Source organism: Lepidochelys olivacea (genome assembly GCF_965140295.1).
Source record: "Lepidochelys olivacea isolate rLepOli2 genome assembly, chromosome: 11".
Lineage (NCBI taxonomy): Eukaryota > Metazoa > Chordata > Testudines > Cheloniidae > Lepidochelys > Lepidochelys olivacea.
The window spans coordinates 20,962,074-20,985,791 of record NC_140421.1 but is presented as its reverse complement, the minus strand read 5'-3'; the positions used below and the strand labels follow the sequence as shown (position 1 = coordinate 20,985,791).

The 23,718-nt window shown below is 42.8% G+C and overlaps 1 protein-coding gene across 1 annotated transcript in view; it reads left to right on the top strand.

Moving 5' to 3' along the window:
* Window positions 1-23,718, top strand: part of LOC311528189 (von Willebrand factor D and EGF domain-containing protein-like) — a 284,287-nt gene that overhangs the window by 77,931 nt on the left and 182,638 nt on the right. The window contains 4 exon segments of the mRNA XM_084642898.1: window positions 10,692-10,709; window positions 10,713-10,920; window positions 15,077-15,133; window positions 15,429-15,661. Coding sequence (XP_084499024.1) covers window positions 10,692-10,709; window positions 10,713-10,920; window positions 15,077-15,133; window positions 15,429-15,661 — 516 coding nt within the window.

Genomic DNA, 23,718 nt, shown 5'->3' with positions numbered 1-23,718 from the left:
AGTGCCTTAACCACAGGACTATCCTTCCATAGTGGAGCACCAGTGACATATTGTGGCCACTTATACTTAAACATGTAAAAATGAATTTATATGGCAGATCTTCAAATAATTCATTCTAATGTGTTTAAACAACAGAAGATATTCTAGGGAAAATCACTAGAATATGACCTAAACTTAATATATGGTATGTATGTATCACTATCATTTGACACAACAATATTTATCTGAGTGAAATTATCTAATTATTGTAACAAGATCAATAGTATTTTTTCAGCAACAACACAGTTAGTAAACCGTAGCAACACTGTAGCTTGTAGTAACCCTACATGATCAGTGTTTTCAGTGTTGTGAACACTTCCTGCAACAGCATCCTTCCTAGCCTCCAAACAGTCCTCATTATCTGAGAAGCTAGAGTAAGTGCAAACGCGACATGTTAGTTGGATCATGAGTCTACCTCAGGGGATGACTGAAGATCCTGGCGACGGGCTCCTAATCGGTTGTATGGCTGCTGCTAAGGTAAAAAAAAAAAGAGGAGGGAAAACTGCTGCTAAGCATGCTGTTCTCATTTTTCATTCCACTGGCTTTAGGTTTACCGATTTCGGCTTGTTCTTCTTACACTCTTTTTTTACAGTGGGCCACAGTTCATTGTCCTTGCCCTTGTGTTGTAACTGAAAACACGTTACCATAGAGTCCTTAGAGCTTGACAGAGATAATACTTTTCCTGAGACACAGACTTTAGGCTTACAGTAGTACTTTGCACTCCTTATCTGGCACCTTTTATTCACGATCTTTACCATATAAATAATATAATAGCTTTACAATATTCTTTAAACTTCACAACAGCTCTTTCCAGTCAATGCTAGTTCTTACACTGCACTTATCTCTGTGGTATCTCTGCACTTGTGAGGTAGATAAATAATTGCATTCATTTTAAACTTAGGAAAAGAAAATCTAAAGGCCTAGTCTCACCACCTTTCATCACATTAGTAATATCATTGAAGTCAATGGCTAGCTTGCATGAGTAAGAGGAAGATCAAGACCTAAGGCCCAGATCCTCAAAGGCAGTGGTGAGCTGGAGCCGGTTCTCACTGGTTCGCTAGAACTGGTTGTTAAATTTAGAAGCCCTTTTAGAACCGGTTGTTCCACCAGGGACAACCGGTTCTAAAAGGGCTTCTAAATTTAACCAGCCAAAAGTGGCGCCTTAGGCACCGACTCCACTGGTGCTCCAGCCCTGGACCATCCAAGGGGAAAATTTGGTGGCCCCGCCCCACCCCCAGCCCCAGCTCACCTCCGCTCCGCCTCCTCCTCCCCTGAACGCGTCGCCCCGCTCTGCTTCTCCAGAAGGCTGAGAAGCAGGCCGCGGCTTCCCGCTCAGCCGGGGAAGGGGGCAGAGAAGCAGAGCGGGGCAGCGCATTCAGCAGAGGAGGCGGAGCGGAGGTGGAGGTGAGGTGAGCTGGGGGCAGGCGTGGGGCGGGGAGCTGCCGGTGGGTGTTCTGCACCCACCAAATTTTCCCCGTGGGTGCTCCAGCCCTGGAGCACCCAGGGAGTCAGCGCCTAAGGTGCCACCTTTGATGTGATCAGTGGGGGAGTGGCCGCTCCCCCTGCTCCCCCCATAGCTATACTCCCCCGCCCCTAGGAGCGAGAGGGACCTGCCGGATGATTCCTGGGAGCTGCCCCAGGTAAGCACCTCCGGGACTCCCCACCTCGCCCCCCGGCAGGTGCCTCTGGCTCTTAGGGGTGGGCACCCACTACGGTGGCCCACGAGACCCTCCTGCCCGGTTTTGGGGGCAGTCACGGGACAAGGGAGGGGGGTGGATGAGGCAGGGGTCCGGGGGGGGGTCAAGGAACGTGGGTGGTTGGATGGGGCAGGAGTCCCTGGGGGGCGAGGGTGGGCAACGACGCCTTCATGGGGTGAGGAGGGAACCCATTAAGATTTTGGCAGCTCATCACTGCTCAAAAGGTATTTATGCACCTAAGTGTCTTAGCAAGGTCATGAAGCGAGTACAACTTTGCTGTCTGAAGCATGATGATTATAACTGGAAACAAAGGAAAATGAAACTATGCTATATAGCAGGCCACTTTTTCCTAACCATTTTTCTTCAAGCACTCATGAAGCCTTCCTTTCCCTGGCTATGCCTTCTTGGCTATGTGACTGCCAGTTAAGATTCAGTAGGCAAAAATATTGAAGTGAGCGTAATTTATCCTTTGACCTCAAAGCTCACCGTACTGTCATGCATAAGATCCACTTTTGCTACAAAAGAGCTGTTTTTGCTTAAGCAGGAACTAGAAAATCTGCACCAGTGGAAAATGACTTTCTAAAAATCATGTGTCACGGTTCCTCCCCCACTCTGAACTCTAGGGTACAGATGTGGGGACCTGCATGAAAAACCTCCTAAGCTTATCTTTACCAGCTTAGGTCAAAACTTCCCCAAGGTACAAAATATTACACCTTGGACTGGCCGCTACCACCACCAAACTAATACTGGTTACTGGGGAAGAGCTGTTTGGACGCGTCCTTCCCCCCAAAATACTTCCCAAAACCTTGCACCCCACTTCCTGGACAAGGTTTGGTAAAAAGCCTCACCAATTTGCCTAGGTGACTACAGATCCAGACCCTTGGATCTTAAGAACACTGAACAATCCTCCCAACACTTGCACCCCCCTTTTCCTGGGAAATGTTGGATAAAAAGCCTCACCAATTTGCATAGGTGACCACAGACCCAAACCCTTGGATCTGAGAACAATGAAAAAGCATTCAGTGTTTTACAAGAAGACTTTTAATAAAAAATAGAAGTAAATAGAAATAAAGAAATCCCCCCTGTAAAATCAGGATGGTAGATATCTTACAGGGTAATTAGATTCAAAACATAGAGAACCCCTCTAGGCAAAACCTTAAGTTACAAAAAAGATACACAGACAGAAATAGTTATTCTATTCAGCACAATTCTTTTCTCAGCCATTTAAAGAAATCATAATCTAACACATACCTAGCTAAATTACTTACTAAAAGTTCTAAGACTCCATTCCTGTTCTGTCCCTGGCCAAGACGACTACAGACAGACCCAGACCCTTTGTTTCTCTCCCTCCTCCCAGCTTTTGAAACTATCTTGTCTCCTCATTGGTCATTTTGGTCAGGTGCCAGCGAGGTTACCTTTAGCTTCTTAACCCTTTACAGGTGAGAGGAGCTTTCCCCTGGCCAGGAGGGATATCAAAGGGGTTTACCCTTCCCTTTATATTTATGACACGCCCCCCAAATCTCAGCTAGGGTGAAACACTGGCTGGGATTTCTTCCTGGAGCTCTAGGAAAACAGAGTTAATAAGACACATGCATCTCTAAATATACTACCAAGTACATAAAGACTAACAATATTTTCCACATCTCAAGGACGATTTTAACCAGTTGATTCTGGGAAACTTTCACGGGAGAGTGCATCAGCCACTTTGTTAGAAGCTCCTGAGATGTGTTGGATGTCGAAATCAAAATCTTGGAGAGCTAAACTCCACCGAAGAAGTTTTTTGTTAGTTTCTTTGACGGTGTGAAGCCACTTTAGTGCAGCATGGTCGGGTTGCAGGTGGAAACGCCGTCCCCAAACATATGGGCGTAGCTTTTCCAGAGCGTAGACAATGGCATAACATTCTTTTTCAGTGACTGACCAGTTGCTTTCCCTCTCAGACAGTTTTTTGCTGAGAAACACTACAGGGTGGAATTCTTGATCAGGTCCTTTCTGCATTAAAACTGCTCCCACACCACGCTCGGATGCATCTGTGGTTACTAGGAACGGTTTGTCAAAGTCTGGGGCCCTTAGTACAGGGTCAGACATGAGTGTCGCTTTAAGTTTGTTAAAGGCCTTCTGACACTTTCCGGTCCACTGAACAGCATTTGGCTGTTTCTTTTTGGTTAGGTCTGTCAGTGGGGCAGCGATTTGGCTGTAGTGCGGTACAAATAGTCTGTAATAACCGGCCAAGCCTAAGAAGGATTGAACCTGTTTCTTTGACTTTGGGACAGGCCACTTTTGGATAGCATCCACTTTGGCCTGTAGGGGGCTGATAGTTCCTTGACCCACCTGGTGTCCAAGGTAAGTCACTCTGTTTAGGCCTATTTGACACTTCTTAGCCTTAACAGTTAGTCCTGCCTCCCTTATGCGCTCAAGGACTTTTTGTAGATGTTCCAGGTGGTCTGCCCAGGAATCCGAAAATATGGCCACATCGTCAAGGTAGGCGACTGCATATTCTCCTAATCCCGCTAGGAGACCATCTACAAGTCTTTGGAAAGTGGCGGGTGCATTTCGCAGCCCGAAAGGGAGTACATTAAATTCATACAGCCCGAGATGTGTGATGAAGGCTGACCTTTCCTTGGCAGATTCATCTAGCGGTACCTGCCAGTACCCCTTGGTTAAGTCCAAGGTAGAGATGAACTGGGCCCGTCCCAGTTTCTCTAATAGTTCATCAGTGCGTGGCATGGGATAGTTGTCTGGGCGAGTTACAGCATTTAGCTTACGGTAGTCCACGCAAAAACGTATTTCCCCATCTGGTTTGGGAACTAGAACCACTGGAGATGCCCATGCACTTTCAGAGGGGCGGATTACACCCATCTGTAACATATCCTGGATCTCCCGTTCTATAGCAGTTTTAGCTTGAGGAGACACCCGGTAAGGGTGGACCCTAATTGGGTGAGCATTACCTGTGTCAATGGAGTGGTATGCCCGTTCAGTCAGTCCTGGGGTGGCTGAGAACGTTGGCGTGTAGCTAGTGCACAGCTCCTGGATCTGCTGTCGCTGCATACGCCCAAGGGTCATGGAGAGGTTCACCTCTTCCACACCACCAGCACATTTCCCTTCGTAATAGACACCTTCAGGCCACTCAGCGTTGTCTCCTCCCTGGGCTGTAAACTGACAAACCTTTAATTCTCTGGATCGATTAGAAGAGCTGAGAGGCGGTGGGTTGCTCCGTGCCGCCATCCACGCTCTCTGGAGGCTTTCATCTGCTTCCTGTTCGGTCTGGAACTGTTCCCTTGATGCTGGAGACATCAGTTCCTCATTGGATTGGGGACATAGGCTTGGTCCCTCTGGAAGCGATATAGAGGATGGAGCTGTTTCTGTTGACTGTGAACCGCTCTCCACTGGTGCACTATGTTGGGATTCAGGCTCCGGCTGAGCCTCTTGTGTAGGGTTATCGGCTGCTGCCAGTTCAGGTTCGGTGGGGCCCTCTGGTGTTGAGGTTGCAAGTACTGGATTCAGTGCTGGCACGGGGTCTGGTGTTGGTTGTTTGGCTGGTTCCAGTTCTGGGACTGGTTCCGTCTGGGTCTCTGGGACTGGATCCACTACTGCTGTTGCAGACATTGGCCTGTGGTCCGGGTCCATCACCTCTGACCGGGCCCTGATAGAAGTTTCCGGAACAGAGCTAGGCCCCACGGCTTGTTTAGCCTGGCTGCGGGTGACCGTTCCCACCCTCTTGGCCTGCTTCACGTGATTGGCCAAGTCTTCCCCCAACAGCATGGGGATGGGATAATCATCATAGACTGCAAAAGTCCACATTCCTGACCAGCCCTTGTACTGGACAGGCAACTTGGCTGTAGGCAAATTGAAAGAGTTGGACTTGAAGGGTTGAATCGTCACTTGGATCTCTGGGTTGATTAAATTGGGGTCCACTAAGGAAGCATGGATAGCTGACACTTGTGCTCCGGTGTCCCTCCACGCGGTGACCTTCTTCCCGCCCACACTCACAGTTTCCCTCCGCTCCAAGGGTATCTGGGAGGTATCTGGGCCTGTGGACCTCTGGTGTGATTCCAGTGCAATGAACTGTAATCTGTTGGGGTTCTTGGGGCAGTTGGCCTTTACATGCCCCAGCTCGTTACATTTAAAACATCGTCCAGCTGACGGGTCACCGGGGCGAGGTGGGTTGCTGGAGAACGGGGTGGTGGGACGATAAGGGGTCTGGAGGGTTCTTTGGGAGGTAGGTGGGGCTTTGGGCGGCCCCCGGTAATAGGGTGTGGTCTGGGGTGGTCCCTTCTGGTCTCCGCTCCAACTGCGACCAGTTTTCTTCTTCTCTGCCACCTCCACCCATCTGGCTCCAATCTCTCCTGCCTCGATTACAGTTTTGGGTTTCCCATCTAGGATGTATCTTTCTATTTCCTCAGGAACACCCTCTATGAATTGTTCCATTTGCATTAGGAAGGGCAAATTTACTGGAGATTCAACACTTGCTCCTGATATCCAGGCATCCCAATGTTTCACAATGTGGTAGGCATGTCGGGTAAATGACATGTCTGGTTTCCACCTTAGGGCTCGGAACCTCCGACGAGACTGCTCGGGTGTTATCCCCATTCTGACTCTCGCCTTGGATTTAAACAGTTCATACTTGTTCATATGTTCTTTAGGCATTTCAGCTGCCACCTCAGCTAAGGGTCCACTGAGCTGCGGCCTCAGCTCTACCATGTATTGGTCAGTAGAGATGTTGTACCCAAGGCAGGCCCTTTCGAAGTTTTCTAAGAAGGCCTCAGTATCATCACCTGCCTTGTAGGGGGGGAACTTTCTGGGATGGGAAGTGGTACCTGGAGAAGGATTGCTAGGGTTTGTTGGTATATTCTGCTGGGCCTTTATCCTCTCCATCTCCTCCACATGCTTCCTTGCCTCCATTTCCCTCTTGTGGGCAGCCTCCTGTACCTCGTTCTCCAGCCGCATGAGTTCTATCTGTCTTTCATGTTCCCTTTGTTTTTCCTCAGCCTGAAATTTGGCTAATTCCAGCTGTAGTCGAGCCGAGGATTTGGCCATTCTAACCTATCTGTTTTTAACTAATTTTACACCCGAGGTTTAGAAATAAACAAACAAAACTTGGCTGTAAAATTTTGCTGTGCTGGAATAGAATACCTATTCTCTGATAGTGATTGTCAGCCTACAGAAAAAGACAATTCCCTTGTCTCTGCTCTGGGCCCAAATTAAAGCAAAAAACCTCCAACTACTTGGAAACCTGCTTACCCAGCCCAAAGAAAAAAAAAATTCTTTTCAAACCTGTGCTCCTTGTAAAACAAAAAAAAATCAAAATCCTAAAAAAAACCCTGCCACTTTTGTCTCCAGGCAAATGGGTAGAGCACACACCCCCTATTTACTTTTAGGAAGAAAAGAAAAAAAAAACCTCTGGGTTGGAAGACTGTGAATTTCCCTGCAGGAGTTAAGTACCCTGCCTCCAGGCAAAGAAAACCTGCAATTCACAAGATAATCCCCTTTTGTCTCTGCTTGGCCACAAAGCAGAGAGAAACCAAGCTGCTTTCAGTTTCAAAGCTGCTTCTGGACTTCCTAAAAATTCCTTTTTAAAATCTGTATTTCTAGTTCAAAAAATCTCAACTGGATCTCAAAATGATTTCAGGTTAATCCCACCACTGTGCCACCATGTCACGGTTCCTCCCCCACTCTGAGCTCTAGGGTACAGATGTGGGGACCTGCATGAAAAACCTCCTAAGCTTATCTTTACCAGCTTAGGTCAAAACTTCCCCAAGGTACAAAATATTACACCTTGGACTGGCCGCTACCACCACCAAACTAATACTGGTTACTGGGGAAGAGCTGTTTGGATGCGTCCTTCCCCCCAAAATACTTCCCAAAACCTTGCACCCCACTTCCTGGACAAGGTTTGGTAAAAAGCCTCACCAATTTGCCTAGGTGACTACAGATCCAGACCCTTGGATCTTAAGAACACTGAACAATCCTCCCAACACTTGCACCCCCCTTTTCCTGGGAAATGTTGGATAAAAAGCCTCACCAATTTGCATAGGTGACCACAGACCCAAACCCTTGGATCTGAGAACAATGAAAAAGCATTCAGTGTTTTACAAGAAGACTTTTAATAAAAAATAGAAGTAAATAGAAATAAAGAAATCCCCCCTGTAAAATCAGGATGGTAGATATCTTACAGGGTAATTAGATTCAAAACATAGAGAACCCCTCTAGGCAAAACCTTAAGTTACAAAAAAGATACACAGACAGAAATAGTTATTCTATTCAGCACAATTCTTTTCTCAGCCATTTAAAGAAATCATAATCTAACACATACCTAGCTAGATTACTTACTAAAAGTTCTAAGACTCCATTCCTGTTCTGTCCCTGGCCAAGACGACTACAGACAGACCCAGACCCTTTGTTTCTCTCCTTCCTCCCAGCTTTTGAAAGTATCTTGTCTCCTCATTGGTCATTTTGGTCAGGTGCCAGCGAGGTTACCTTTAGCTTCTTAACCCTTTACAGGTGAGAGGAGCTTTCCCCTGGCCAGGAGGGATTTCAAAGGGGTTTACCCTTCCCTTTATATTTATGACATCATGTTTCAACCCTGGTATAAAGCCCCAAATCACCGGTTTCACTTTACATGGAACTTCATATAACTCTCAGATTAAAGTAGAATTGTTCACCATCCCTGACTTGGGAAATAGAAAGTAAAGAGAAACTCTCACTTGCACAGAATGTAACTGATGAATTATTTTAAAAATACCATTTGGTAATAATTTGAAACATCCAGAAAACAGAAATCTTCACATTCATACTTTAAGATCTTATTCTGCTGACAGGCTGAGCCAATGCCAGTTTTGGCTCTGAACTCATTGGGTTGCTTACGGTAAGCAGCCTCAGGCCTCACAACAAACTTAAGGTTCAGCTGGATATAATATGGCATTCTATAGGTGCCACTTTTCACTCTGAGTCCACACAAAGCCAATGTCTTCACATAATATCCTTTTGATGGAATACAAAATTGAGTTCATGACCTTGTCTCATTAGAGATCTCATAGCATTTGCCACATGTGTACCAATATCGAACCTAATGTCCCAGGAAATGCAAATATATGTGAGTATATACTGCCTACCTAAATTATCTTTTCTGTTTCACTATGAAATGTTTTTTCTTCCCTTCCAATCCAAAATTGTGTGTAATATCACTGTGCATAATTAAAACAACTACCATACTCTACCTCCAAAATAGACAGAGAAATTTTTGCTTAAACACAATTCTGATCAACTGCATGTGTTACTAGCAAGCAAAGGGGAATTTCCTTGAACTCCTAATAGAGAAAAAAGATCGCACCCCCCCTGCAAGTCAATAACATTTACATGACTTTGACTGTATAGTTTGTAAAGTGCTTGTGGATCCTTTGGGATAAAAAGTGGCATAAAAATGTAAGCTGTTAATAAGAAATGTGATCATCAATATGGTACAGTTTGCACCTATATTTTCTGGTGATAGGAACGTTAGAAAGAGATCAGTTACATAGACCATACATGGACTTCAGTCCTCCGTGGAAATTTCTAGATGTTTGAGATGGTTGAAAGACCTGGACTCCCTTTTGTGTTTGTCATTTGTAAAACATACATAGGCAAGACTCACCAGTGGGGGAATGGAAATAGATTGTCCCAGGTACAGGTTTCTTCACATCCTTGTTTTCAGAACTTGCTCTGTTTCCAAAAACACAACATCACAGAATTCAAACAACTGGGTACTAACCTCCTGAGGTCTTTCCAGATCCTACCAGCTGGGAGTGGGGGAGGACACCACTTACCTTTTAGGATCCCTTCCTATTACAGAACAACCCATATTTGGGCTTCCCTGATCCTAGATCTCTTTTGTCTGCTGCCTCTGCCTAAAAGGAAAGAAATCTTATGACTGGCTTTGTGTATGTCACATGCTTGCTCAGTCATGTGCTTGTAACTACAGCTCTTGCTTTTAAAGGAGTTTAACAGGAATACTTTGCTGTGTGCATGTGCCCACCTCCCTCCAAGGTCTAGTGCCCTATAACAACATATGTTTTGTAATTGGCCATATTCATGTTTTCAGGTCTTAGTTAATGTACTCAAACTACACACAGGAAGCTCAAAGTTAATACACAAGAAATGGAAGACACCTGATACTGTATACAAACCACCCTTCAGCCTAAAGGAAAGAACTCAGGCACAATGGAGGCTGCAGGGAGGCAGCAGAAGTTAGAGCAGCAGCAACTTCTGCTGCTGTATAAGGTCGGCCCACAACTTATGGCAGTGGGGGGAGAAGACATAGTAGAGTTCTGCTCCATCATGCCCCTGATACACCCCACAGCCCTCCCTCAGTGTGCCCATCCTGCCTTTTGCATTGGGGGTGGAGTGTCAGCTGGCACGGGCAGCATATGCAGCACAAAATTACTTTAGCAGACCAGAGAACTCTCTTTTCTGACTCCATTTAAAACACTATCGTTCTCTTTCAAGTAAACATACACAGAAAATGCTTTAGTAAATGTGTTGGTGCTTACTAGAGACAAGGTGGGCCAAGTAATATCTTTTAGTGGCCCAACTTCTGATCGTGAGAAAGACAAGCTTTCAGGCAATACAGAACTCTTCTGAAGAAGAAAAAGCTCAAAAGTTTGTCTCTCTCACCAATTTTGGTCCAATAAAAGATATTACGCCCCACACCTTGTCTCTCTAATATCCTGGGACCGACACAGGTTCACCAATACTGCATACAATTGAAGCATACAGACCAACATCAGCTTTAGAGATGATCCCTATCTAACCTCATTTTCCCTCTCAATGAAATACAAATTAGTGTCCCAAATTTTTGTAAATTCCTGTTTTGAATGATTTGATAATCCTGTTTTTAAACAATTACACACAAAATGCTAACACAAGCACTGAACGAATATATTGCAGGTTGCTATAAATTATTTCTTTTATGTTTATCCTCAGATGAGTAAATGTGGCATATAAGCTCCAGTGTGGCTTTCACTAAAATCTGAATCTCTCCCACTACCTGGGAGAAAAAAGCAGCTAATGGCTTGTGCTACCTGGCAATTCTTCTTTGGAAGCACCAAAGACTGTTGTTTGTTCCGGATACCTATCTCAGTTAGAAACTGTGGAGAATTCTTTGTTTATCTCTTGCAACCTACTCAAGGATGCATGGGCTATTGTGCAGAAGGTAGGTTTAGTAAGGTTTATCAATAACATGGTATGTGCCTCTCTTGCTACGTGTTCAAAGGTCCTGGTATTGTAATACACATCTTAGTGACCTTACAAATCAAGCATTGCTCCTAGTAAGATGCAGACTGTGTTGCGAATAAATCTGCAGCACTCCAATGTGTTCCTGAGGAATAGCTGTTATTACCAGTGCTAAATGTAATCTGGTGTATAGTACTGAAGTGTACTTAGTTTGCTTACAGTTCACACATAAACTTTACTACTGTCTTTGTCTCCATTTTGGTTTGAAGTGGTGAAGCTGGCATTTTTTTTATTTTTTATTTTTTTGGTTTCTGTTTCTTTGCAGGTAGTGTATCTAAGACTTGCTCTTATCTTAAGTAATCCAGTATTCCAAAAAAGATAAATCTGGAGCCCTGAAAAGAAAAGAAAAGAAAAGAAAAATCTGATAAGATAGCAGCTTTTCATGACATTTATGTAATTACTCTAGTTAGAAATAATTTCCAGCCTACTACAAGAGCTCTAACCTCTGTTCTTTAGCTAGGAAACAAAGGAATAGCAGAAAGCAATTGCTCATGCACTTACACCTTCTGAACTTTTAAAGTGTTCAGGTGCATATAGATTCAGATAGAAATGGTTCTCCTTTCTCAAAGGGAAATATACCTTTATACTTTCATTTCAGCATTTTTTTGCATATTAGCTCTCATGAACATGACACATTGGGAAACTAGGATTACCACATATGGTTAGGCACAATATAAAGACATCTCTCTTTTTTTTTTTTATGATGATGATGATGATGAAAATATTCCAAATGGAATTTTCTAAATGAAATGAAAAATGCTGTATCCTTTAGAAAAACATTTTATTAAAAATGTTCATATTTTTATTTTTTCCAGTTTTTTTAAGGGGAAAAAGTAGAAAATGGGAGAAAAAATGCTCACTCTCATTTTTTTTTTTAAAAAAAAACAACTTATTCCAACTTTTTCCACTCAGGAGAAAGTAGTTTTGTTTTCTCACTTTCAGCAACTCTTTTTTTACCTTACCACTGGAAAAAGGAGAGGAGGATATAAAAAAACCTGAGATAAAGTAGGATTTCTCCCTCTATTTTGAAAAGAAAATTTTTAAGAATAAAGATTAAAAACTTATGGTTGAAGTTTTCTGAAAAATGAAAAATTACGTCAAAAGTAATTTTTAATCATTTAAGAGCCATTCCCCCTCTCAAAAAAAATTAAGCACCCTTACCAGCTAACTCAATTTGCTAGCCTTCCTGTTAAACTGTCACCAGCAATGGCAAACCATCGTCATTGCCTGGGAGAATTAACCCAGTTTTCCAGTTGGGATGGAGGGAAGTTTGCACTATTCTCCTTTCCCTCTAGGTTGCAGGTTTTGCACTTCATTCCTCTACACACTACAGTAGCAGTCCTGTATTTCAGCCATTCTCATGTGTCTGGATTCATGATTAGTACACTGCCTTCACACAGGGAGACTCACAAGGTCACTAATCAGAGATCCTGAAGTCAACAAGCCCAGCTGTATGGGAGATACATGAATAACACTCTCACACTGTAGATGACAGTTCATTGCAAACACAGAAAAAGATCCAAAAGACTGGATAAGGAGTAATAAAAACTGAACAGGTGGTAACCGTAATTCAGGGTTTTGCCATGGAGGGGGAAAAACCCACTCTATGTGTCAAAAATTCTTTCTGAGGAAGAGTTGTAGAGCTAATGACTCTCCTGCCAAACACTATAAAAACTATTCAGTACTTTCCACATTCAGCATGAAAAACTCAGAAACTCCATGTGATTGGACCTTCTTAAGTTCAGGAAGTGGACATGGCTGGGAAAGGTATGTGTGTGAGTAGAGAGGCTTATCCTGCTCTCACCCTCCCATGGGTTGGTTTCCTAAACTCAAACCCTTGTATCATTTTCTGCAGGAAGTCATGATCTGAGCCACACTTTGAGGCAGCTTCCCTTAGTTCATAAATGGACTAGCCTCTAGCTACTGACTCCCTATTTTAAGAAATTGCTGTTCCCTTTTCTACCTCATGTTTTTTGCCCTAACCAGATGTTAACATACCGATTCTTCATTCTGATATAACTCTTTCATGTTTTAATCTCTTGGGCTCAATCACAGGGTTTGGGGTGCAATCCAGGCCAGTAAAGGGTTATGTCACCACTTGCCTTGCAACCCTGGATGCCTTACAATGCTTTGCTGCTGTAGCTCCCAACCTGGAGCTATCCACTATCAGCCTACTAGCATGCAGGTCACACCCTGAGTGTCTATGTGCTATTATGTTTTAACATCTGTGGCCTTAATATATAAAACTCTTAATATATAAAACAGTCCTGGTTCAGCAGCTCTGACCCCAGTAGCCTGTCTACAGCTCCCCAGCCCCATGTTGGCTTCCACCAGCCTTGATTACTGCTTGCAGGGTGACCCCAACGTACTCCTATGACTCAATTTTCCCAAAACCATGTATGCTGTAATGTGGCCACCAGCTTGCCACATTAACTGGAGTTAACAGTCCCTTTAATTCAAACATGGCACTTGTGGTTTACATTAATAGTAAAACAAATTAATTAACAAAAGTGGATTTTAAGTGAGTTAAATCTAAGAGATAAAGTTAGAAAGGGTTACAAGCAAATGAAAGTGAAAACGCGCACCTAAAATCTAAAACTTAATCGAGCAAGGTACAGGCTTTCTTCAAGATCTTTTTTCTCACCTATACTCAGTTCCCAGAGACATCAATATCCTCCCCCCTATCACCCCAGTTGAAGAAGCCATCTTTTTCAGCTTCCAAGAGCTATGTTCCCTTGTGTCTGTCTAGGGATAGGTGCCAAGGGTGGCTCTCATTTTTGCTTATATCTTCCAAAGTTCAGTGACTTTGTTTCAAGAGGCAGGATGACCTGATGCTATTCTTCCCACCCCCCTGCATGTAAATGGGGCTTCAATTGTTTTGATTCCACCATGCTTAATTTACATAGGAGACAGATAAATAGCTGATTTCACTCCTATCTGGTATGGAACCTGTTTCTCCCTATTTAACCACAAATATAAAAACATATCATTAAGTGTCCATATTTCCTCATATAATGTTAATACATACATTTCACAATGATATCAGTCACCAGTGTACCCTTAGCTTTCAGAAAATCCCTCACTCTGTACATTTTTATAATACAGTAATATTGTATACAATCAGTTGATTCAATTTCTTATCACTTGAGGTTCAGCCTGCCCCTCCCGCACATCATTATAGACCAGTAAATCTTTGAAATGGATTCTTCTCAAGGTTACCTCTCAAAGGCAAGCTATGAGAAAGGCAACATGGAGTCTGGTAGTTAAAGATGCTCCATGCTTTTTCTTCCCCCACTTTTTAGCTTAATAGCTTTTCTTTGCCTAATATGTGAAAGTGGACTTACATTGTCTTTGCCTAAAGATTGGGCTGGTTAGAGCATCAAATACACATTCCTTTGTCTAAGGCAGACCAGTTTATGAACTCCCCCTGACATGCCTGGTTTAAACACACTTTAATCATAATTCTAGCGTATCTCCATAACTGTTAATACCCACTGTGTACGTACATCATACAAGAATATTAATGATCGGTGACTTATTAGTTTTCAAATAATACCTCACAAGGCATATTTTGTACAAAGATTTTTACAGTAGTTGGTATGGTGTGAATACAGGGGGGTTAATGTCACAGGCTCCCAAAACATTCCTCCAAAAAGTCCCTTCAAAATATCTGAAATAGTTCTGTGTTCCATTTGAATCCAGGCCTCTAGCAATGGAAGGATAACGTATTGACTCCCAGTATTACACTTTTTGTTTCCACTCTTAACATAAGGTTTACAGGCAAGGTTTTAGACTCAAATTATTTACTGAAGCATATAGAAGGCAAAATAGCTTTTAGAACAGAGGTAATTATCCAGAGTGTAGTGGGAGTGAGCCAGTGTGGGCACCAACATGTTCCATATTATTCTATCTATTGGTAGAGTGCCAAATACATCTTAGAATACCATAAAAGTGTTCTTCATTATATGGGGCTACGAGTTAGGTGTTCTTTGAGGGCCAGTGGGGAAGAAGTATTTATATACCAACTCATCTCTGTAGTATAGTAAATTCACACACCATTTCTTTAGCTGTTGCAGAGTTGAAACCAAAGGCCTGTGTTCCTGGGGAATCTGAAGTTGAAGGTATTTGCCAGGGTAATTAAATAAAATTAACTAATAGCAAATGTATGATTTGTATTCAGACATATTCTTTTCATATACAGAACAAACTTACAGGTAAAATACAAGAACTATAAGAGCAATTGTTAATTATTTTTAGATTAGCTACATTCTTTATTTTCACTGTAGTAAAAATACTATTTTTCTTCCTATTTATATCAAAATAATGGAATTGAAAGAAAATAGCAATGTAATATTATTGGCGTATTTAGTTATGTTCATTACTGGTTGATGAAAGAGCAGTTATGCTATTTATCCCTTTTCTCTCCAGGAAAACTCCCAAACCTGACTTTACAACCAGTAATTACTCCTGAGGTTGTGAGAGCCAGTGTCCATCTCAAATGTACTTACCATCATCCAGCCTCAAATCAGCCTTTGCAGTATGTGGTGGTTTGGTCACGCCTTTCCACATCCAGCATGAAAGAACAGATTCATCGTGACACAACTCTGCAGACATTCTCTTACATGGAGATGGATGGAGTTAATTTCAGATTGGGAGATACGGTAATGCTTTCCTGAACTCAGCAAACAAGATCAAACATTCAGAGGAACTGAATCCTCTTGTAGAATTTTTGTTCAGCGTTTATTAACTGTATTCCCCACTGGCAGCACTTACATCTAATGTAAGAGAAGTTGCTTAAATGGGATTGCATTTTAAAGCAGGATTATTAAATACTATTTGTCAAGGTCAGAACCTCTAACATCTCTATTAGATGCTATTCATATAAATATACTATACTTCCACTACACTTATTTTCTTCACATTTTCATTAATGATATGTGATGGGGTATACTAGAGTTACCATATTTGAACATTCAAAAAAGAGGACTCTCCATGGGGGAGTAGGGGAGTATTTGCTCGTGCCCCCCCAGCCCCTGGCCCCGCCTCAACTCCACCCCTTCCCCACCCCCATTCCAACCCCTTCCCCAAAATCCCCACCCCAACTCCACCCCCCTCCCTGCCCCATTGGACCCCTACCCCAAATCCCTGCCCTGGCCCCACCTCCTCCCCTGAGTGCACAGCGTTCCCTCTCCCCACACTCCCTCCCAACCCTGCAAAATGGCTGTTTCGCAGCGCAAGTGCTGGGAGCTAGGGGGGGGGAAGCAGGCACTCTCTCGAGTGATCAGCATTCACTTTCTTTCTCGAATGATCAACATTCACTCTCTTTCTTGAATGATCATTTCTTCTTTGGGCAAAAATAATAATGGCAAAATCCCGGACGTTTTTAGATATTTAAAAATTCCTCCCAGATGGCAATTTAAGAACCAAAAAGCTGGACATGTCCGGGAAAATAAAGACTATGGTAACCCTAGGTATACCAAACACCACACTGGGCTTGAAGGGGTTAAAGGACAATGCTGGGTCCAGGTAGCCCCAGACTCCCAGGCCTGTAGAGCATGCTCCATCTGGAGGAGCAGGCTAAAAGGAGCTTAGAAGCCCAGGCAAATGGGAGAGAGTGAACGGATTGGAGGGAAGACAGGCCTTTGCCTGAAAAGTCACATGGAAGGTTGAAAGTGCGATGGGACCGTGAGGCCAACGGGCAGTGTTTTTTCCAAACCCCTCACCCTTTTTGAGAACTGGCAGTCCCTGTGGGGCTCTGATCATCTGAACTCTGTTCAGCTCATGGTTATTTGGACTGTATGGGACCATGCCCTGAGCTGAAAGAGAACAGAGGTAGGAAGTAGTCCAAAGCAGCAGACTTTGATCTTCCACATGAAGGAAGTGATTGTGAATAACAGAGACTTGGTGGGATAACTCACATGACTGAAGTACTGTCATAGATGGATATAATCTGTTCAGGAAAGATAGGCAAGGCAGAAAAGGTGGGGGAGTTGCATTGTATGTAAGAGAACAGTATGACTGCTCAGAGCAGTCACAGTCACAGTATGAAACTGCAGAAAAACCTGTGAGTCTCTGAATTAAGTTTAGAAGTGTGAGCAACAAGGGTGATGTCGTGGTGGGAGTCTGCTATAGATCACCAGACCAGGGGGATAAGATGAACGAGGCTTTCTTCAGGCAACTTACAGAAGTTAATAGATCACAGGCCCTGGTTCTCATGGGGGACTTCAATCACCCTGATATCTGTTGGGAGATTAATACAGCAGTGCACAGACAATCCAGGAAGTTTTTGGAAAGTGTAGGGGACAATTTCCTGGTGCAAGTGCTGGAGGAACCAACTAGAGGCAGAGCTCTTCTTGACCTGCTGTTCACAAACAGAGAAGAATTAGTAGGAGAAGCAAAAGTGGATGGGGACCTGTGCGGCTGTGAGCATGAGATGGTCAAGTTCAGGATCCTGACACAAGGAAGAAAGGAAAGCATCAGAATACGGACCCTGGACTTCAGAAAAGCAGACTTTGACTCCCTCAGAGAATTGATGGGCAGGATCCCCTGGGAGAATAACATGAGGGGGAAAGGAGTCCAGGAGAGCTGTCTGTATTTTAAAAAATCCTTATTGAGGTTGCAGGAACAAACCATCCCAATGTATAGAAAATATGGCAGATATGGTAGGCGACCAGCTTGGCTTAACAGTGAAATCCTTGCTGATCTTAAACACAAAAAAGAAGCTTACAAGAAGTGGAAGATTGGACAAATGACCAGGGAGGAGTATAAAAATATTGCTCAGGCATGCAGGAGTGAAATCAGGAAGGCCAAATCACACTTGGAGTTGCAGCTAGCAAGGGATGTTGAGAGTAACAAGAAGGGTTTCTTGAGGTATGTTAGCAACAAGAAGAAGGTCAAGGAAAGTGTGGGCCCCTTACTGAATGGGGGAGGCAACCTAGGGACAGAGGGTGTGGAAAAAGCTAATGTACTGAATGCTTTTCCATTTCTCATCCCCTGGGTGATAGTTTACCACAAAGTCAACATGAGTGAAGAAGAGGGACCAGCAGAGCTGGTGGTGGTTAAGGTGTCTAGCAGTCCAGAGGTAGTCCAGATTCTAGTGGTCCGTCAGGACTTGGACTGGGAATCAGGCTCCTTCCTGGCACAGCTTCTTGAAAGCTACATTTATAGCTAGTAGTGCCTTGTCCCAAACATATTTTTTCCGATAGGGTTAGCTTCTGAGAATAAAAGGCAAAAGGATGGAGTTGGTTGTGGGACTTGTGTGTTGAAACAATACAGTACCTATGGCAAAATTTGAGACATCAGCCTCAGTTGTAAATAGCTTGGTGGGTGAATCAGGAAGGATGCCGAGGTGAATGACCTCTTCAATTAATCAAAGGCTGACTAATCCTCTATGGACAAGACAACCCCTTTTGTATGCACCATTATGGGAGTAACCATGCTAGGGAATCCTTTTACAAATTGCCTATAGAAATTGGTGAACCTGGAGAATTACTGCACCCCATGTACATCCTCGGGTATGATTCAGTCGGATATTATTGCCACCTTGTGCAGGTCCATAGTAAATCCCTCAGGCGAGATGATATAGCCCAAGAATTCTACTGTGGCTTTATTAAACTTGTGGTGGTTTTGGCAGTGTGTCTCCAAGAAAGTGCACATGTGATGATTGTGGATAGCCTGACTTTAAGAGAAAATTAGGATGTCATCCATGTAAATAATAACAAATTGATCCAACATGTCCCTAAAGATGGCATTTATGAAATGCTGGAAGGTTGCCAGGCTGTTGCACAACCCAAACTGCATGACCAACTACTCAAAGTGATCACACCTGGTATAGAAGGTGAATGGACTATAAGGTGGATAGAAAGCTGGCTAGATCATCGGGCTCAATGGGTAGTGATCAATGGCTCCATGTCTAGTTGGCAGCTGGTATCAAATGGAGTGCCCCAAGGGTCGATCCTGGGGCTGGTTTTGTTCAATATCTTCATTAATGATCTGGAGGATGGCGTTGATTGCAGATGACACAAGTTTGCAGATGACACTAAATTGGGAGGAGTGGTAGATATGCTGGAGGGTAGGGATAGGATATAGAGGGATCTAGACAAATTGGAGGATTGGGCCAAAAGAAATCTGATGAGGTTCAACAAGGACAAGTGTAGAGTCCTGTACTTAGGATGGAAGAATCCCATGCACTGCTACAGACTAGGGACCGAGTGGCTAGGCAGCAGTTCTGCAGAAAAGGACCTACAGTGGATGAGAAGCTGGATATGAGTCAACAGCGTGCCCTTGTTGCCAAGAAGGCTAACAGCATTTTGGGCTGTATAAGTAGGAACATTGCCAGCAGATCAAGGGACGTGATCATTGCCCTCTATTCAGCATTGGTGAGGCCTCATCTGGAGTACTGTGTCCAGTTTTGGGCCCCACACTACAAGAAGGATGTGAAAAAATTGGAAAGAGTCCAGCGGAGGGCAACAAAAATGATTAGGGGGCTGGAGCACATGACTTATGAGGAGAGGCTGATGGGACTGGGATTATTTAGTCTGCAGAAGAGAAGAGTGAGGGTGGATTTGATAGCTGCTTTCAACTACCTGAAAGGGGGTTCCAAAGAGGATGGATCTAGACTGTTCTCAGTGATAGCAGATGACAGAACAAGGAGTAATGGTCTCAAGTTTCAGTGGGGGAGATTTAGGTTGGATATTAGGAAAAACTTTTTCACTAGGAGGGTGGTGAAGCACTGGAATGGGTTACCTAGGGAGGTGGTGGAATCTCCTTCCTGGGAGGTTTTTAAGATCAGGCTTAACAAAGCCCTGGCTGGGATGATTTAGTTGGGGATTGGTCCTGCTTTGAGCAGGGGGTTGGACTAGATGACCTCCTGAGGTCCCTTCAAACCCTGATATTCTATGATTCTATGACTCAGCTGGTGATACTTCCCATAGGGCCCTTGGGTGGGCCTTGCTGGAGAGGGAGGGCCCAGTTCCCCCTGCATGCTCTGCTTGACACCTACGCCTGAGATGGGCTGAGACTGATGCCTCCATTCTAGGGGCAGAGGTAGGCATCTCTTTTGGGGTGAGTTTTCCTGCTTCTAGTACTGCCCTGGATTTGAGGGGTGTGTATACCCCAGAATGTGCTCAAGCTAATTTCAACCATATTTCGTGCATTCAGCCACCCTGAATTAATGAAATAGAACACCACATAGTTAAGGGTTAATTTGGAGACAGGCTTTCAGAAGCAAGGTCAAAACTAGCTACAGTTTCTGCTAATCAGAATGGGAGAAGGGGATAAACAAGTAAACAATTGAAACTAAAAACGTTGGTGATTGGAAAAACCTTGAGTCTAGATGCCTCTGATGTTAAAAGTTTATTGAAAGTTAGAAAAGTAAAGATACAGTCGGGTCATAATGACCTATGTGTTTTGTAGAAGTTATATAAAAGATTATTAGCTAATAGAGTGTACTTTGGAGCAGTCCTCTGAAGCCATCTTGAGAGACTTTTTCCTGACACCCTTTCTCCCCGGTGGGTGAGCAACTGGCCACTGTAAACCTGCTGTTAATTACTCAACACCGTTCCAGATGTTAGGTAAATATCTGGGATGTTCTAAACCTATTGTTTATGTTTGTGTCTGCTTAAATCTAATAAACTGCAGTTTTAGATAGAGCACGCTTACTTGCATGAATCTTATCAGACAGAAGTGCTGTGTTCCTGTTGATTTATTCCTTACACCGCCTGGAGTGAAATCATTAAGTGGCCCCTGTTGGGGGTTCTGAAAACCCAGGGTAACACTAGAACTAGTGTACTTAATTCCTTAAGTACCGACATGAAAAAGCTTGAATATATGATGTATATATTGCAGGTTAAATGCCATAAAGTTGGCACAACCTGCGGGGCCGGGGGAGACAGAGAAAACTGTTCCAACTTTTACTCAGTATTTTTTCCACCTAACAGCAGAATGAACTTGGGGTAAAGGCACAGACACCTATATGCACATCCAGTTCAAGCATTGAGTAATTTCTATACTGATGGACAGACCCATAATAATATCTTTTCACAAAAAAGAATATTAAAGAATATGAAATTTTAAAGTATATGGAGGTTTATTTCATGGTCTTTTTCATGGTGTTCTGCCTTTCTGAGACTGGTTCATTTGTATGCTGAAAGATGAAGTTCATTACGGAACAATCTTTAAGCAATACATTTAATGGCTTACATAGCAACCCTGGTCTAGTTCCAACAACAGCAACAACAAAAACAGAAACAAAAGCACCACAACCAGACACCAGTGCAAGACATGAACAAATTGATATGTATATAAATTAATGGCCTTCCACAGCACAAAAATCAGACTTTAAAAGTTAAATTAGGTTCATAACTGTTATAAACAAAGAACCATTAGTGATGCTAAATAGTACTGAAAGAATAAACACTGCCAGCTATAATAGCCCCATATTAAATATAGCTTGTAAACAGCCTTGGTGTTTTGAATCTTTTCTTGAATAAGAATTCACATTAAGAAATATGAATGTGTTTATTTAAATTCTTATAAAGGTGAGTCATTTATAACCGTGGTTAAATCTAGACACTTTTGCTAGTTTCTTCTCATAATTATGCTACCTGCATTTGAGTCAGACAAACTAATTCTGCCAGACTTCATGGGGAGCTTGTGTTACAGAGAGATATCTATTGTAATCAAAATAATTTCACCTGCAATCAATTCAATCCAGATTTAAACAATCCTGGATGGGGAGAAGCAGTTCTGTTAACTAGTAGTGTCACCTAGCTGTTATGAGACAATTTTTATTATATTAAAAGTTGTTTTCAAAAGCCCTTCTGTCCTTTGCTGAAACACAGATATTTAATTTAGCAAGTTTAGACTGAGATGTTCAGTTCACTGCTAGAATTTTTTTTTAAGCTTTTCATGGCCTATTTCAGTAATTATAATTATCCACAAATTGTCATCGGTGAAATCAGGCAATGACACGTTAGCTGTAACAGGGATTTTAGTCTAAAATATTTCACATAATAAAGAGTTTAAAAAGCACTTTACCACATTTGCTGTTCCACCTTGGGTTCCTAATAATAGTTATGAAGGGCCTAATTCTCCTTTCACTGGTGTAAATCAGGGGTAAACCCATAGACCAGTAGAGTTACACTAGGTTAAGTCTGGCGAAAGTGAGAAGAGAATCAGGCCAGAAGGGCCAGAGTCAACCCTGTAAGCACAAGGGAAAGCAGTTTGCAAACCCCTGCACCCATGGAGGCTACATAATACAAGGGATTCTGCGGGGTCAGGTTATCTTTAAACTACGGCCAGCGCCTTGCAGATAGAGGCTGTGCAAGAGAGCGGCTGATAAGTCAGATGCATCCTTTCACTGGCTTTTCCCTGCCCCTTCCGCAATCCAGAGCAGGAGTCCTAAGGATTACATTCTACCCTCAGAAGTAAGTGAGGTTGCATGAGTGTAAATGAGGGTAGAATTTACTCCAAATGGGCCAAATTAAGACCCAGTATATCAGGTATAACTCTACTAAAATCACTTGGTTCTGCTTATTCCATTTTTCATCCACTTACACATGGTTTAAATTCAGCACTAATGTTTTTGCAGATGAATTTTAGGAGTTGCTTTATTTATAATCTTTATCCGAAATCCGGATCTTCTCCTTTCATTCCTTGATATAATATAGTCAAGAGTAAAGATTTTTGTTTCTCTTATGTGATTGATATCTACACTACTTTTCATTCATCATAATGTCTCCTGATAATATAAGGCGTATAACAGACTATCCATCAATATGTTTCAATATACATTGAAATGATTTAATAGCTTTAATAGGCCCTTAAAGAGTAATTCAGACTTACTGGGCCAATGATGTTTGAACTTTTATTGACGTCTCTATAGTCTAAACAGCCAAAGATAGTTCTTCAAAATGCTCATGTGTGCATTTCCCTCCCCCCACCCCCCGCCAACACACACACACACACACACTTTGGGCTCTGATTTTGTTATTTCAGACAGTATGATGCCAGCATAATGTTAGTGAAACGATTGCAACATTGACCATATCTATAATACGCTGCTGTTGCTACATAAACACTGAAAGAAGCCCATTCCATCTGATTTGAAAATCCTAGCAGTCCCAAGTCTTATTTATACAATATTGACAGAGGTCAAGCCAGTCCTAGAGGCACAGGCATTTGTAAATTATGGTAGGCAGAGTGTGTGTAATGAGTTATGCTAAGAAATGGGGGGGGGCAGATTTGCTCAGCGCAGCAATTGTGAAATTTCATATGGTGAGAAAGCAGTTGTCACCATCTATAAACTATAATATGCATTTTAAAATAAAATGTTTAAATAAAACTGGCCTTTCCAAGCTGGTTGCTGACACATAAACTGTTTGTGACACCAGAAATATAGAACCTAGTGCAAAAGAATGTAATCTAGTATCTATCCTGCTTTAACATACGAAGGAGAACAGTTTAACTTCCACTCAAAGTAGGGAAGGAGGTTTTTCTCTTCTTTAATTACCACCTTCTCTAAGTACGTGATTTGACATAAATGTTAAAATCTTTCTAGTAGGAGCCTGCAGACATTCTTAAAATACATTTTCAAATGCCTTCTCCAGACTTTGAATTGGGTAGTTGGCAGAAAATGGTGATCAGCCCACTGCTACTTCCCAGCAGAAAATCATCACTACTAGGTCTAAAGGGGGAAATCTGTGGGCAAAGAAGGATA